This window comes from Pezoporus occidentalis, unplaced genomic scaffold (genome assembly GCF_034315485.1).
Source record: "Pezoporus occidentalis ecotype Australia unplaced genomic scaffold, CSIRO_AGI_Poc_V1 ctg28, whole genome shotgun sequence".
Taxonomy (NCBI): domain Eukaryota; kingdom Metazoa; phylum Chordata; class Aves; order Psittaciformes; family Psittacidae; genus Pezoporus; species Pezoporus occidentalis.
In genome coordinates, this window is record NW_026914718.1 from 2045106 (window position 1) to 2061186 (window position 16081).

The window sequence follows — 16081 nt, forward strand, 5'->3', positions numbered from 1 at the left end:
AGTGAGCGAACGAATTACCTGACTGGGTTTAAACCACGACAGTTGGACTACAGCATCAGTAGTAGTAACCTGTTAGGGTTAAGCACTGGAACAGGTTGTCCAGAGCAACAGCAGAAGCTTCTTCATAAATTTGCATAAAATTAATAGAAAAGGCCCTAAGCATCCTGATTTGGGCTTGAAGTTAATCCTGCTTTGAGCAGGAGACTGGACTGAATGGCCACCACAGGTTCCTTCTAACCTAAATTAACCTATAATTGTAAGCCCTAGTCTTCCAGCAGAGCTCAGAACCAATACCAAAATATCTCACATTTCATGATCTTTAGGAACGTATTGTCTCAATCTGGATGGTAAGAAAGACAGAAAGCAATTTGCAACAACAGAATCAAATGTTGTGCCTTTTTTCTGTGTCACTGTCCAACAGATTTTCTGACTGGAAGCTGGCATACTTTCTGCTTTTGAAATACTGCTTTACTGTCATGTCTGATACTGTTGGTTTCTCTATATCCTCTTTGAACAACTGGCAGTCCACCTCCTTCCACCCCCCTTTAGAAAATGTTTTCAGTACAATGCAAAAGGGTTTTTATCAACAAAGGGCTAAAAAGAGAAAGATCTGCAATAATGAAAGTCTATGCATTTTTATCATTTAAAGGCTCAAACAGTGCATGGATTAAAGCAGAACCTCAGCGAACACCATTTCTTGTTACCACGGGAAGTTAACAGGTTGCTAACACACCTATCTGTTGACTTTACAGCTTCAGATGCTGGTTTCAGTTTTTCTCAAATCCTGACTATTGCTTTAAGGATCTTAATTTCATTTGGTTTTGTGAGCCTGGGATAGCTGCAATGCACTGTATGATAATAACTTTTATTTAATAACTGACTGTCCTTATGGGACCCCAAAGTTACCTTATGATATTACAGAGAACAATCAGATTAGCCACCTGAAATACAGCATGTGTAGAGAGAACAGGAGAGAGCTCTCTGTGCATGATGATACACAGAGATAAACTTCAGAATACAGATGGGAAGATTATCACTTAATCACATTATAATTTAAGCAAGACTGAAGCTACTACAAGAATGTTTATACTTTAGTTCACAAAGGTGAAAGCTCACAATTCTCTATCACAGTACAGGAAATCACCTTGGGTTGAAAGAAAGGAAAGAATGAGTGTGCCTCCCAGGAAGCAAATATCTAATTTATTTACATATTTTCTAACAAAACTTGTCATTGCTACATAACCCTGAAGCATCTGAAAGGTTCTTGAACCTGCTCGTGGAATGCAACTACACTGACTTGATTGTGTTGAAAACTATACTCTAATTTGGACACTTAAAAACCTTTTTCAGTTCAAACCCTATTTACTTAGGAAATATAATTAAACAATGGTGAAAAGGCTCTTCTGTAAAAAGATAAAAGCCGAAGTCACTAGGATGTCCTTCCAACAATGGGAATTGGGCTGACAACCAATGTGGTCCATTTCAAATAACTTATGGTTTTCAGTGTTGGTATGGCAAGTGATTTTGTGAATTTTCTCTCCTCTTATGATGGGAAATAATACACATTTATGGGGAAAATCCCTTCTCTACCATGTTTCTGGAAGCAGTTTAACTTTCCTGGAAGATATCCTGCCAACTATGGATCAGGTTTACTTCTGCCTGTACCTGGAATACGAAGACACAATAACTGTTCATAACAATAAATTGTTCTAAATTTGACCTTATCATAGCAAATCTAAAATAAATGACAGCCAAGTGAATGGGGCACAGGTATACGAACTGTGTTCCATTGCTAACAGAGTTACACTGACTTAGTTCCTCAGGTTTAAAAAGCAGAACTATTTGCAGTGATAAGGCAAAAGTTTTCCACCTGCAGGAGTTCAAGAAATCAAGGGTAAATAATATAGATACAGTGTGCAAGTTGATAATGGATTAGTGGAAGACAAGGCTGAAAAGAAGGTTTTGAAACCCTAAATCACTATTGCCTTCCCTTCCCTAACTGCTTCCTTGAAAGCTGTTCTCATGAATAATCCTGCTCCTCTGAATCAGACCAAATCAGATGTGCAGATGATTCTTCAGAAATGAGAGCTGAAACACAGGCATTTAAAAATGCTAGAATTTGCTGCTTAATATTGTAAAGCTGTAAGCTTCATGATTCTGCGAGCTTAGCTAAGACTTTCCAAGTACAGATTACTGTAAGCTCCTAACAGTAAATGGATAGAACTGCCTGGAATTGCTTTAACAAGAAAAAGAAAAAAAGACAATTTTGTAAAGTAAAGGATTTTCCACTCATCACCTTTTAATTCTCTCTGAGATGATTCAAAGTTAAAACCTTGATTAAAATTATCAGCATTTTCAAATTTCTTCTTTTTTTGCCTTTAAGAACCAAGCAGGCACCTCATAAAAGAGGAAGAATGAAGGGGAATTGCAACCCTTCCACTGAAAACTGCTCTCTAAATATTGAATTTATGGCACTTCGCAAGTTGTTACTTTAATTTGGAGCGCAGCATATTCAGACCCAGAAATTTAACAGTGGAGGTTCACACCATGGCACCATCAATGGAAAAGGGAGGAAGTAGGCAATTATTCATATTTCTCTTACAGTTTTCTAGTCCTTTTCCTCCCACATTTCCATTTTCTCCACAGAAGACAAAAGTCAGGAAAAAAAGGTTAAAAAACAGATCAAAGAAATAGGGGGTTATTTCTTCACGTCGTATCTATTCTATTTCTCCCAAGCTATTGTTACATTCCCTTTCTGACTTCTAATCACTTGCCAAAAATACACAACTTTGCAACCCTTTGTTAAATAGGTACTAAAGCTGTTCCTTTGGGGACCACATCACAGAGATCCATAAAAATCTAGAATGACCTGCTGCTTCTTTGAGAGAAGGATCAGGATCCATTCCTTAGAAAACCCTGGTAAGCACTGAGTGGGATGTGATATACACACCCAATACTCTGCATACATGTAACAGGACTTGATGAGGGGAGTGTTTTGAATGGTAGCTGTCAGAATTCAGCTCCACAATTCCAGGATGAGGAAAGGAGCCTGTGGGATGAGAAATCATTATGAAGTGCAGCTGTGATTGTGGAATACATACTTGACCTTCCTTTTCATTCAGCCATTAGACAGAAAAAGGTCAGCTATTTTAAAATCTTGTATTAAGACATAATTAGAGTTAGGTTGGTTCCCTAGCACAGAGATCAATGGTGCAACTTTAACAAGCATTGAGGGGTCCCCAGTTTCTTCTTTATTGGTGATAGAGCATTTCTTAGTCTTACCGAGCTACTCTGTGCTGCGTGGCAGTGTTGGGTGCTGCGAGGTTAGATGAGCTCCTTTACAACTGCATATCCTCCATCCTGCTACCATTCATTTATCTATGTCTAAATGAGACTGAATTTGCATAACTTACACATAGCCATGAACAAGACTGACCTCACTCTACCTCACCTTCAATCATTTTTTGCCTTTTTCTGTTCTTTCTGCTCTTTAAATGTCAGTCAGTGCTGCAGGAATATGCAAGACAGAAGTATTAAAGTGAGAAAGAGTTTCACCTGAAAATTGGATATACATAATTTCCTCCATTTTATACCTCACTTCTGAGATTATTCAGTCTTATGGGGTGAAATTTAAAGGTGACCATAAATTTGTGCATGTAATTGACAGGATTCCAGCAACTTACCATCCCCCAGTTTAGTCTCAGGTTCTCCTACTTCCTTATTGCTTCACTGACATCTTCTCATCACTTCTCTATATGCCATGGGAATTATTTCATCTTCACATTCTTAGATTTTGCACTCTGCACAACTGCTTTACTTACTAGGCTATAGGTAAGATACTTACTCTGGTTAAGTGGTAAGATGTTAATATGCATTACAATCACATCGATGGTAAAATGCTCGAATCATAATTAAAGCATAACTTTAACGGATTTGAGTTTAATACGAACAGCTCCTGTATGTCATCTATCAGACTAACGACTCTTTGCTTAAATTCCCTAGGAGTTTAGAGACAATACTTTACATGAAATGCTTCAGATACTTCTTTTTTGTGTTAAAGAAGATGAGATTAACCTGTAATATAATCATAATGATGAAGGGAATTTGAATAAAATTAGCTCTTAATTGCATTTGAATTCTGTATCTCTGAAACATAAAGCTCATAACTCCCCTATGGAGTCTCACCATTTTTTTCTTTTATGACCGGCTGGAGAATTGATCAAGGGCATTGATTGCCATATGTTTTCATTACTTCAGCAAATACATAAAGAGAGTCAAATTTATTAGCTCTTTGAAATTCGAATGCACTGCCTTCTGTAGTTTATACCAACACACACAGTTAGGCAGAACTGAATGCATGTGAGAGTTAATTAATTGTAGGCAATCTTAAACCAGGTAAAATGTCTCTGCCGCTGTCCGGCTTCCATTTCATGAGGAATCTGGAAAGTATGGAGATGTAAATTGTGGAACTCTGCTATTCCTTGTATATAAATTCAATGTATGTGCAAAACAGGAGAGACTTTAATTTTAAAAGACCATAAAGAGTGCACAGAAAAAGTGACTGGCAGGAAAGTATATAGCAAATGTGTATACTCAAAAGAGATACTGTCATCATACTGCTTGCTTGTCCTTAAGGAAAACTCTCCAGCAATGTAAACTGTATTCATAATGAAAATACACACTAGATGACAGTAATACTTCCATACACCACAAGGTATGGGCAAAAGTGGTACAAGTCTGATTCTTCTGAACCAAACACACATACACTATCAGATCTTGGTAAAGCCTGAAAATGATTAAAAGAAGGGGTCAAACACACCAAAAGTTTATGCTTACTGAGAAAAGAATCTCTCTTCTACATGTTCTAACAAGATCAGTCCCATATGAAGGTTTTCTTTCTATCAGCTTGCATATGGCTTGCACTGCACAACCTATATGGGGCACTGGGTGTCCCAGTATGCCAAAACTGTATTATTAGCTCCACTTTTCTTTTATTCTCTTGTATAAGCAGCAGGCATCCTGCTGCTTCAGTCACATATAAAAAGACATGTCCTTCTAGGATGATGGTTAAATGCTATGTGATGTGTACTTCTTTCTGCTCTGTGAGGTGAGTAGTACTCAAGGGTAGGGTTTGCTTTCAGAAAGCACAAGACAAAACCTGGCAGAGAGTGGGATACGTTAGAGAATATTCAGATAGGACCCATGAGTCAATATGATTTATGGTAAAACTGGGTCACTTTGCAAGTGTTTATTCCACGAATACACTTGTATGCAAAGTTTTGAAAGAGAATTTTATGGCTTATAATGAGTGCATAAACACAGAAATTATTAATCTTACCAACTCCTTGTTGGGTTACTGAGACTGTAGAAGGGGAGCCTTACATTCAGGATGGTTCATAGAAAGAGTTCTCACTCAATGAACCTTCCTGTGGTCTAGAGACTATTTCCTCCCAGTTTACTAGGCTGAAACGTCTCCTGTTGTACAAACACAAAGGAGTAGGAAAAAAGGATCTAGAACGACTATCTCAGATTCAGTATTAACATGATGGAAGAAAGTATTTTTTGGGATTTAAGTAATTCCAGCCATACATATTGAAATGCTGTTCACAGCAACCGCAAGACAATTCCAAGCTAATCTGCAATTCCAGAGACATTAGTTCTCATTTTAGTACTGTCCACCATGGATCATCTAAGCTAGAGTTTATCTTGATGAAAACTTGCATAACAGTACAGTATAGGTTAAATTTGAAGGTTTTTGACTTATGACAACAGGGGACCATTTTTGAGTGTAATCACAGTCCTGAGAATTGGTTGCAAATGAAAAAGGAGGACAAAAGTACCACCATATGAGAACATGTGTTAAGAAAAGCTGTGAGAGGAGATACTCTATCCTATGCCCACCTTTAAATCTCTGCATATTTCAGCGTGAGAGAGAAATGCTCTAAATTCATGTGAACAACAGAAGTTTTCCAGCTCCTTTGGGACAGGGAAAGTGTTATTCACATGGCCAGAAATAGCTTCTACCTGTATGAGACAAGTGGCCACAGTCAGATTTCCTGGGAGATGTGAAAAGGAAGAGTTATCTTACAAACAGAAAGGCACCGCAGGACGGTATTCCAGCATAAATACTAAACTAAATTCAAGTTAAATTTACCAATAAAAGCAAATTATGACATATGACACAGGGTTAAAGGTGAAGAGAAAGAGCTAGACCTAACTATGGGAAATTAAGTTATTTAAAACAGATATTAAACAAGTGTAAAAGAGAGGATTTGGTTACTCAGAAAGTTTTAGGAAGATGAACTAGTGGGTCATTTTTTTTTGTTGTCTTGAGTTGCTCTGAGGAAAGCAACCACATATGAAGAATAATCACAGCAATATGATGAGCTGAACTGTATTATCCCCACTCAGATCCTAAGGGAATACTGTTATTTTATCACCTTCAACAAAAATCCACTGAAAAAATCAAGTGAGTCTGAAATAGCACTTCTTGGTTGTCAGGCTGCTTTTACGAAAGAAGAAAAGGAAACTTCTTTTCTGTTTCGCTGCTAGCATTGGGATGACTGTGATAAACAGCGAGCACAATGTCTTGATGTTCTTTGGGTCAATCTATATTCCACTTGAATTGCACAATACACAATCCAGTGGAAGACATAAAGACATGCTGGGATAATAGATGTAGAAATTCAGCAGACAAATTTTTATGTTTACTAAGGCAGCTACAGTTCATGGGGAAAACATTAAATTCTTAGATGGATCAAGGTTTGACCCATATTCTTTTCGGGGGGGGGGGGGGGGGGGGGGGGGGGGGGGGACAGGGGGGACGGTATCACTGATGTTAATTTTCATTTAATACAGAGTTTTCACTTCCAGTAACCTGTAAAACAAGTCACTATATTTCTGGAATGTTATCTAAGATACAGTTGAAGTACATTGGTTCTACTGAAATTTTTTCTGGGATACTTTCCAGCTTACCTTACCTATGTATGTAACAGTAACACCACTGCTGGTCTGACCAAGTCAATACATTGCATACCATACTAGAGAAATGGTCTTACTCATAGATTTAATATGTAACTGAAAACGTCACTGTAAGGCAATGCTGTTTTTTCCTGAAACTCAGGAAAACCCAGTTCAAGATGTTGAAAGTGTCCTCAGTTTGGAATGCAATGGAAATGGACTAACCATGCATATGAAACAGTAGATCTATTTTCATGGTAAGACACAATCCTGAGTCACCAACCTGTACATATATTTCATAACAAGCACTTAAGGAACACAAACCCACACCTTACCAAGGATACCAGCTGACCCTGGCAGTGTTTTAATACAAACCCAGAGACACCAAAAATGCCTGCGTCCACCACTGTCATTAAATAAGCCAACTCTACTGGAACTTTCTACAAGGAAATATGAGAGTCAAGCCAAAAGCGATATTTAGAACTGAAAGAAAGCAAGCATCAAGTCATGAAAGGAGGAATGATGAGCCATGGTCAAAATCATTAAATAAAAGTATTCAAGGTATATTTCCTTGGAGTACACACTGTCACACACACACACACAAACAAAATCAATGCACTGATGGAAGAACTGAGTTTTGATTTGCTCCTGAATTTCTGTCATCTGTCAGGAGACTTTTTGGTCTGACACTGCAGATCCTACATGAACAGTGCTGATACTGGTCTTAATGAAAACTTGGCTTAGAAAGAACCACAGTCAATGCAGCTGCTTCCTCCTCCACATTTTGAAGATTAAAGATATTAGAAGTAAAACACAGAAAATGATTCATGGCTCAGAAATCGAACTTGTACTGGGAAGGTAAAAAGCGTACACTGGAGGAGATGGAAAATCCATAAATCTGAGCTGTGTAAAAAACATCTCCCCCTTAAATTCTGTCTTTATTATAGCAGAAATGGGACAAAAGAAAAATACACTCAAGGAGAAAGGCAAATCTACAGCAGAATAGTCAGCCTGTTCTCCTCTGGGCTTATAAACAGCAGACTCAAATAAAAATCCTTGGAAGTCCTTGGGAAAAGGATACTCTTAGCAGGCTACAAATATAGAAATGGAAAAAAAAACCAGTATTTTCCTAAGGGGAATGAAGAGGAAGTCTTGGTAAGGTGCCAAAAGTCACAAAATTGATTCTGATTCAAAATGATTATTGATGAAATCTCTGTAGCAATAGCCCCAACACAGTAAGCTAAGATCTTCAGTTTGGTTAGAGAAGAAATTACCACATCCATTTCTGCAGCCTTGATCTACCATCTCAGGCTGAGCTTACACAGAAAAATAACCCCACGTACTTGTGTCACTGTGTAACGGGAGAAGAATTAAGATGCCCATCTGCATTACAGTGGAATAACATGAAAAGTTGGACAAGGTCTTTCTACTATTGGTCAGACAAGGTCAAACGCAGCAAAGGCTGAGGAGTACAGGTGCTATTATATTAGTATTAGTGCAACTGTAATAGGTCTCTAAAGGGATTTTAATCAAAGATATTTGAACAGTAAAGCTGTTTAATTAATGGTTCTACACTGGCTCTCTTTTCTAGATCCTGCAAAGAATATATTCACTTGAGAAAAAGAAGAGCAGTTTCCTTACCCAATTTTACTACTGAGTTTCAGGACTGGTTTTCCCTTTTTAATTCCAGCTCAGCTTAGAGGATCTTGAGAATCTGCAGATAAACTGTCCTTGCCATTCTGTAAATACAATGCTCACACAGCAGTGTCCAGGAAGGACAGCTTTGCTTTAAGTCTGGGTAGATTTGACATTTGCTCAAAATCCTGGCTTGATCTTTGGATGCAATACAATGTCCCAAACCCCACCAAATTCATATCCTGGTTATGCACCTGCTCTCCATAAAATTGGACAAGTCTGGTCTCCTGGTAAGTCATCACTTAGAGAAATCATAAATGATTTAGAAATCACTAAAATAGCAAACAGAAAAAGGGGCTTCCTGGATATTTTATCCAAGGTACAAGACAGGCTCCAGGCAAGATTTATGGGATTTTTGCCACCATGACCAGATGAGTCTTCTTCATTCTGGTATAACACGGCAGCTTAAGCAATCTTTAGAGGGTTAGTAAAGGTCCTTTTGGCTGACTACTTTTCAGGATGCAAACAGTGCTTTGTGAGGTGTAGTTAAATATGAAAAGTACTTCTGGAACACAAAGATGGATAATCATGCATGGCCAAGTTTTCGGGTTTTATTCCCAGCAACAGCCACCAACCAAGCTTGCCCAGAGCAGCCTTAATCAGGTCATAAATCAGTGGAATAGAGAAATGAAATTGTCCTTTGTGGGACCAAAAGAACATCCATATTTCTGAAAGAAGAATCTAGGGATTTCTGCAATTACAATTCTGCAATGAGTGTACCACATTCCTGATGCTCCTTGGTCCATGTCAAGCAAACGGCACTGAGTTGAATGATTTTCAGATTTACTTTGGTCGGTCAATAGTGTAGGAATGGTTTATGTTGTGGCTCTCATTGATGAATTGATTCTTTCTGAATTTGACGGGTATGGAAAGAAAGGAACTGCATGAAACAAGTATCTTTTTCTTCTTTAATCCTCCTTGCCCTCAAATAGCAAGCTTTCAGCTGTCTGTTCTTATGGACTGCAAAGGCCAGCAGCTCTGCTGTACTCCTGCAGTCCTTAGGTCCAGTTGTGACTGGGCCTAGGTGATCCACCAGTGTCTCTAGATGTTACACAGAGGTAGCTATGAAGTACATGGCAAATTATACTGTAATTCTCATGTGAGAATATGGCGCGTCATACGCTCCAAAGTATCACTAGACTATGAGCTGATACTGTTGTATGTCCATGAAGTGGACAACCCCCAGGGCAATAGGAGAGAAGCCGTCACAGGACTTCAACAGCAGCGACAAAACCTTCTAAATAGGTAAATTTTTATCTGACTGCTCAGGCACTCTTACCTTTTCTACCTTCCTTCCAACCAGAGCAATAATCTCTATTTCTTTGCCTGTCTTTATACCTCTAACTGAATTTTGTTTACCACCTTCAAAAATTACACAATAGCTACATACAAAATACATGCAACTGAAATTGCTGTGCTGTTGGGAGTCAACATCTTTTAATGATGCTGACTTTGATGCATGCAATATATCCAATGTGGATTAATTGTTTTTCAACATCCCTTTCCACAAGTTCATCACTTTGGATCTTTCTTTCCTTTGGAACAAAAGCACATTTTGAAATTTGGGAATTTTCCCCAGCACAGAAACCTTGTTTTCCACAAGATCTAATCCATGGTGAGACAGTTCTGGTCTGGGGAACAGCAGCCGTTGTATATGGTCAAGAAAGAACATGAAAGAGAATGCTTAGTAAATGCACTGGGAATATAAAATGGGTGCTTTTACTAACTGTCAAGGACTGGGTTTATATTATCTCCCACGAGAAAACTTACACAGGTTTTTGACAATAATATATGGTCATGGAAGTAAATTTAAATTTATTCATAGGCAAAGGTTTTTTTTAAACTATAAATCATATCCGTGAAGTTAAAAAAAAAAAAAATTCAATGAATCAGGATGCTTGGAATATAGCCGTTCAGTTTCCCAAATGGCTGTGTCACTCAGTCAACTCTCATAAAGGCTCCTGTCTGCTCAAATGAGGTTTCATTTATACTCATATTTAGAAATGGTTCACACTTTAGAGGCTGATATTTCTAGCAGCACTCAGATTTAGGATATGTGGAACACAGGTGCAACAAAGATGCTATTCATTATTTCATAGTCATCAATTTTAATGGCCTCTTACCAAAACATTTGTTAAACGCAGCTGAGAAAGAAACACACACAAACTGACCCGTGATTAGTCAAACACCATAAATAACAAGCACCAAATAGATGACGTGCAAGTTTGCAAACGTCCCACGATATTTTTTTCACAGAATCATAGAAACAACAAGGTTGGAAAAGGCCATTAAGATCATCAAGTCCAACCATTACCCCAGGACTGCCAAGGCCACCACTCAAGCATCAACACAGTTTTGGAACACTTCCAGAGATGGTGATTCTGCTCGTTAGGCATCAGATTCATTAACAAAATCAAGAGGAATCATTTGCACAATCCAGAAAGACCACAAACAGAAAATGAGGCTAAGCATATTTGCTTGTATCACTGTGCAATGGCCTAGAGTTTTGAGGCACCAGACTGGGACCCAAACAACTTTCGCACTCATCCTGCTGGATGACTCTGAGTGTGTGATTTCCTCTCAGTTGGGATTAATTGCTTTAGCTTAAGGAAGGAATAACTCTACTGACCTTCTTTGTAAAGTACTTAGAAACACGCAGATGGGAAGCATGTAGCTGCAAAGCAGCATAGGAGGAAGGACAAACCATACTCATCCCTGCCATACCATGTTAGACGCTGCTTACAACCAGGTTGCTCAACCTGAATGTTCGATGCCCACCCATCACTGCAATCTCATAGACTGACTTACAGTACTCTTTTACCAGCATCTGAGGATGGATTTTGTATTCTTTACAGACCATGAAAACACCAGTTATTGTAAATTAAATCAGGCAACCTTTCGTTACTGCAGCTCTTGTAACAGAATGTCCTTCAAATACAGAGGACAAATCTAACTTGTGTGCCAACTGCATACAGTTTAAGTTTTCAAGTGCGATTTTAAAAGGGCCTTAAGCAGTTGCTCTCCCTTCGGTGGTGAATTTCACCTTCTGAAATATCACAGAGATTGAAGGAGGCATACAATCCTCCTCATTGCAACCCAACTTGTGTGTGTGTGTGAGAGAAGTGGAAATTTATCCATTATACTGATTTACTCTACCACTTGCTGATCAAACTGGAGGACATGCACCTCCTACCAGCGCTCAGCCTGGACATCAGAGGTTACCACAGAAAACTCTCAGTGTTTCACATGGAAACATCTAGCCCAGATATGATTAACACTTGATAACAATCCTGTCAAATTTTATACACCTTTAAAGAGAGTTTACAGCAATAAGGTTTGCCACCATGCTACTATGTGTATCCCATAAACACAATTTACAGTGATAGGCATATCAGTGATAATGACGCTGACAATAGCAGTCAGCAGAAGCACAGACGTTGAGGAATATTCTTAGACAACATGTATTACTGCTTATAGCTCCAGAAACTTAGTTGAATACTAGAAGTTGCCACCTTTACTATAAAATAAAGACAAATATTGGTATTTCAAATGCAAAGATGAACCACTTTAGGTGCACCTTCATAGACAAAATTTCTCAAATCACGTATGTTTTCACAGAATAAAGTGTCTTCAGGGACACACTTCTCTGAATTTGCATAGGGTGTCTAAAATGTCACCAATTTACAATTCAGTTTGCTTTCTATGCAGGAGTAAATGAATGAAAATCAGTCAACTTACGATCTCCTTGACAACGCACGGGACCCACAGATACCTTGGCTTCAGACCCAGGCCGGTCAATGTCTCCAACCACTATCTGACTCACTGGTAGGTGCTCTTTGTATGACAACATCCCAGTGTCTTTTCTCCTGAATGACAGAGAAAAAAGGAAGCAACTGTGAAATAGATGAAAATAATTTCCTTGAACATTATTACTGCTCAATGAACTAAGCACCAAGAGAGCAGGTATGCAGCTGTTACACCAGTACAGTGTTACCCGCCTCAAACAACATCAGTTCGAGCAATAATGCTGTCTGTTTACTGGGAAACAAATGGATAGCAGCTACTGTCACCCAGGAACACAGGCCGATTAGCATGGCCAGTCCTGGACTCAGCTGGGCTTGTGTGGGTCTCTCTGCTTTCCCAACTGACCAGATCCATGCTAGTAGCTAACAACTTGCTGTTGATCTTCCTGATGATGTCTTCTGAGAGGGAAAGATACCCTAATGCTTCCCAGAAGTGTATCTTTATTGCTCTAATTGCTGCCAGTTATTTTACCTCTGCATACCAAGTGCTTCTTTTATATTTAACATTTTTAGTATTAAAGGAGGGAAATAAAAAACTGATTATCTGGAAGGCTTGTCATAGTCCTGTCATTTCTACTACTAAATGACTAAGTCCAAAAGCTCTAAACTTGTGAATCTAACCATGAGTATAGAGTTAAAACCGCACTTTAGTTAGCAAGATCACTAAAATTCAAATTATAGTCATGTCTAAAAGCTCCTCATTTCACCTGCAGTGAAATGCAGTAACCTGGTGCCTTTTTCATGCCTAGGTCAAATCACTAAGAACAGTTACAACACGTATCCTTTATCATTTCAGAAGCTGAATGCAGCTGGCATGTTGAGTGCCCTTTCTTCCAAATAGCAAATAAAATAAACCAAAATATATCAGATACTTTATCTCTCAGGTGCATTTTTGTTTATTTTTTGTTTTCTTACTGTTTGCTTGGCTCTTTTTTCACATAAACACATGGAAGGCCACAAATATCCACACAGGAAAAAACGCACCACATACAGTGTTAGGAATATGCTTTTTGACACAAAAGAAAGAGGAAGCAAAATTAAACCATCTTTTTTTCCTCTTTCTTTTTAGCTGTATCTTGGCATGCAGTTAAGTATCTAAAGTAAGCAACTTCTTGATCCAAAAATTAATTTCTTTGTTCAAAAATACCATAGGATGAGGAATGAATTTAGGATCTGGAAAAGTTACTGAAGAGCACAATATGACTGTAACTGGGAACTCGTAAGGATTTCAGGAAACTGAAAGTCTTTTTCATCTCTAGTTTGGATGGTTCCATGACCTGACTCATATTGCTAATAACTAACTGGGAAGCACAGCAGGGATCTGCATAATGTATAATAATGCTTGGAGTTTTCCAGCAGCACAGTAGTATTTTCCAGTAGTGTCCCCAGTCATCATCCTTAGTGGGTCCTTCTGAAGAGGTTGTTGGCAAAACATTCTTTGTAAAAGCAGCACAACTGAAGTAATTAAGAAAACAACCATCACAGATCACTGGAACTCTTGTCTGCTCTCTGTGATGAAGAGAGTCATTAGAGATTTAATTACTAGAGTTTTTCAAATAGGAGATGACTGTTTTCCTGAATCTGCATGTTCTTCCCCTTCAGAGCACTTGCCTCTCTCCATGGGCCCTTTGTACTGCTGAGATCATTAACCCTCTCTGGTTGGACACAGCTATACCAGGTGCTGGATTGGTGAGGCTGCACCAGGGGACCGCTAGGAAGGAAGACAAATGGAGAGGAATAACCCTCACAGGCTGCTTCTGCAGATTGTGCTAGGCTGTAGCGTACTGCTTTTCATCCACAGATTGCAAAGCCCTTTACAAAGGTACTGTATTCATCAATTTGGAGACAGGTGATATACGAAAAGGAAGATTAAAGGACTTTCCCTTTAAGGAAGGAAAGAGTGAATACAAAGCCATGTATATAGACCTAATCTTCCATTGCTGCTAAAGACCTGTATTCATGGGACCCACTCCATCCTAATAGAGGATAAACGTAGGTCATCTCTTTACTCTTTCTGAGATTTCCCTCTGAGACTAGCTTTCTCTGTCGATCGTTACTCTTTCAAAGAATGCTTTAAAGATGGACCTGCCTGTTGAAAAGAAAGAATTCTTCAAAGACCATTAAAAAGAAAACTATTGGCATTTCTCTTCTTCCCTTCCTCTCTCACAAAAAGGGCTAATATTTCAGCTCCAAATAAGGATGTCAAAGGGCTGCCCTTTTCCTGTCACCAATAGCTTTCACCTCCTTTGAAGGAAATAAAAAGGAACAGTAACACTTTTCTTCCTCTTTACTGACCATGTTTCTACTAATTTTAATATCTGACTTATGTGTTTAGTGATACGGTCACTTTAAGGCTGTTGCCATGACAATAAAACTAAATGTTAAGAGTTCTGTTCAGAAATAGCCTTATTTTCTGATAATTGCTTACTTGTCTCATCATCATTCTCAACTGCACAGAAGCTCTTGAGGGCTCGGAGTACTGGACAAAGAGTTAGGGAAAGGGAGTTGTCTTTTCTTCAGCAGATCCTGCATAGTTTGTTTGCTCTTAACAAAAAAGATAGCTTTTGGTCAACACGTGCACCAAAAAGACATATACACTTAAGACACTGTGTGGCTTTGTGATGCTTTTCTATGGTACTTGTAGTTCCTCTGGACATAGCAATAGGTGCTGACAAAGTCAAAAAAGTTATAAACCAAAGACTGAATATAATGCTTGACTTTGTACTACACACTTAGAAATAATCACAGCTGGAGCACTCAATTCCTGCAAGTGATAATGTTCCTGCCGGTATTTAAAGACTTTGCACATTAAGAGGGTGGAGAAAACCTCTGAAGTTTTCCCTCACCAAAGAAAATCCCCTTAAGAGAATAAAGATTGAATTCAGAGTGTGTCATATTCCTATTAATAACCAAATGGGAGATGAATGAATCTGATCAAATCCTGTAATTATTACCAGGAGATATTGATGAAATCTCAGTGTAATTTTCTATTTCTAATTTCTTTGCCTACATATAACAGTCTGCAAAGTGCTTCAGGCTCCCTTTGAATGAAAGCAGCAGATATTAGTGTAAGATTTATCATTGTTTTGATTATGATCATCTACTTACTCTTTATAAGCATTCTGTGGTATGCATATATCAGCAAATGAGATATTCAAAGTAATGATAAGATTCTGTATTGCTATTAATTTGCTTACATGATGATTTAATACAACCAGACTTCTGTTACTGGATTGATTTATTTTCTCCAATTTCTTTAGACATCCCTTAATTACCAGTCCAGTCCTGTAGGGAAACAAATAAAGAATGTACCACAGGTACGAATGGAGTTGATTTTAAAAGAGATGCTTACATGAGCTGAGGAACAGGAATTGTTTTGAGAATACAAATAAAAAACCTACTGGATTGAAACTGCAGTGTTAAACACATATTATTTAGCATCAGAGACTGTAGTGATAGGACAGGTGATGGGTTTCAACTTCAATAGGGGAAGTTCCGGTTAGATATAAAGAAGAAGTTCTTCCCTGTGAGGGTGGTGAGGCCCTGGCACAGGGTGCCCAGAGAAGTGGTGAATGCTCCATCCCTCGCAGTGTTCAAGGCCAGGTTGGACAGAGCCTTGGCTG

The 16081-nt window shown here is 38.5% G+C and overlaps 1 protein-coding gene across 6 annotated transcripts in view; it reads right to left on the bottom strand.

Moving 5' to 3' along the window:
• The window catches only part of CNTNAP2 (contactin associated protein 2), a 1014729-nt gene that overhangs the window by 140485 nt on the left and 858163 nt on the right, over nt 1-16081 (bottom strand). For all 6 annotated transcript variants that reach the window (XM_062625371.1, XM_062625372.1, XM_062625373.1 and 3 more), the window contains one exon: nt 12394-12521. In XM_062625371.1, coding sequence (XP_062481355.1) covers nt 12394-12521 — 128 coding nt within the window. The remainder of the gene's footprint in view (nt 1-12393; nt 12522-16081) is intronic.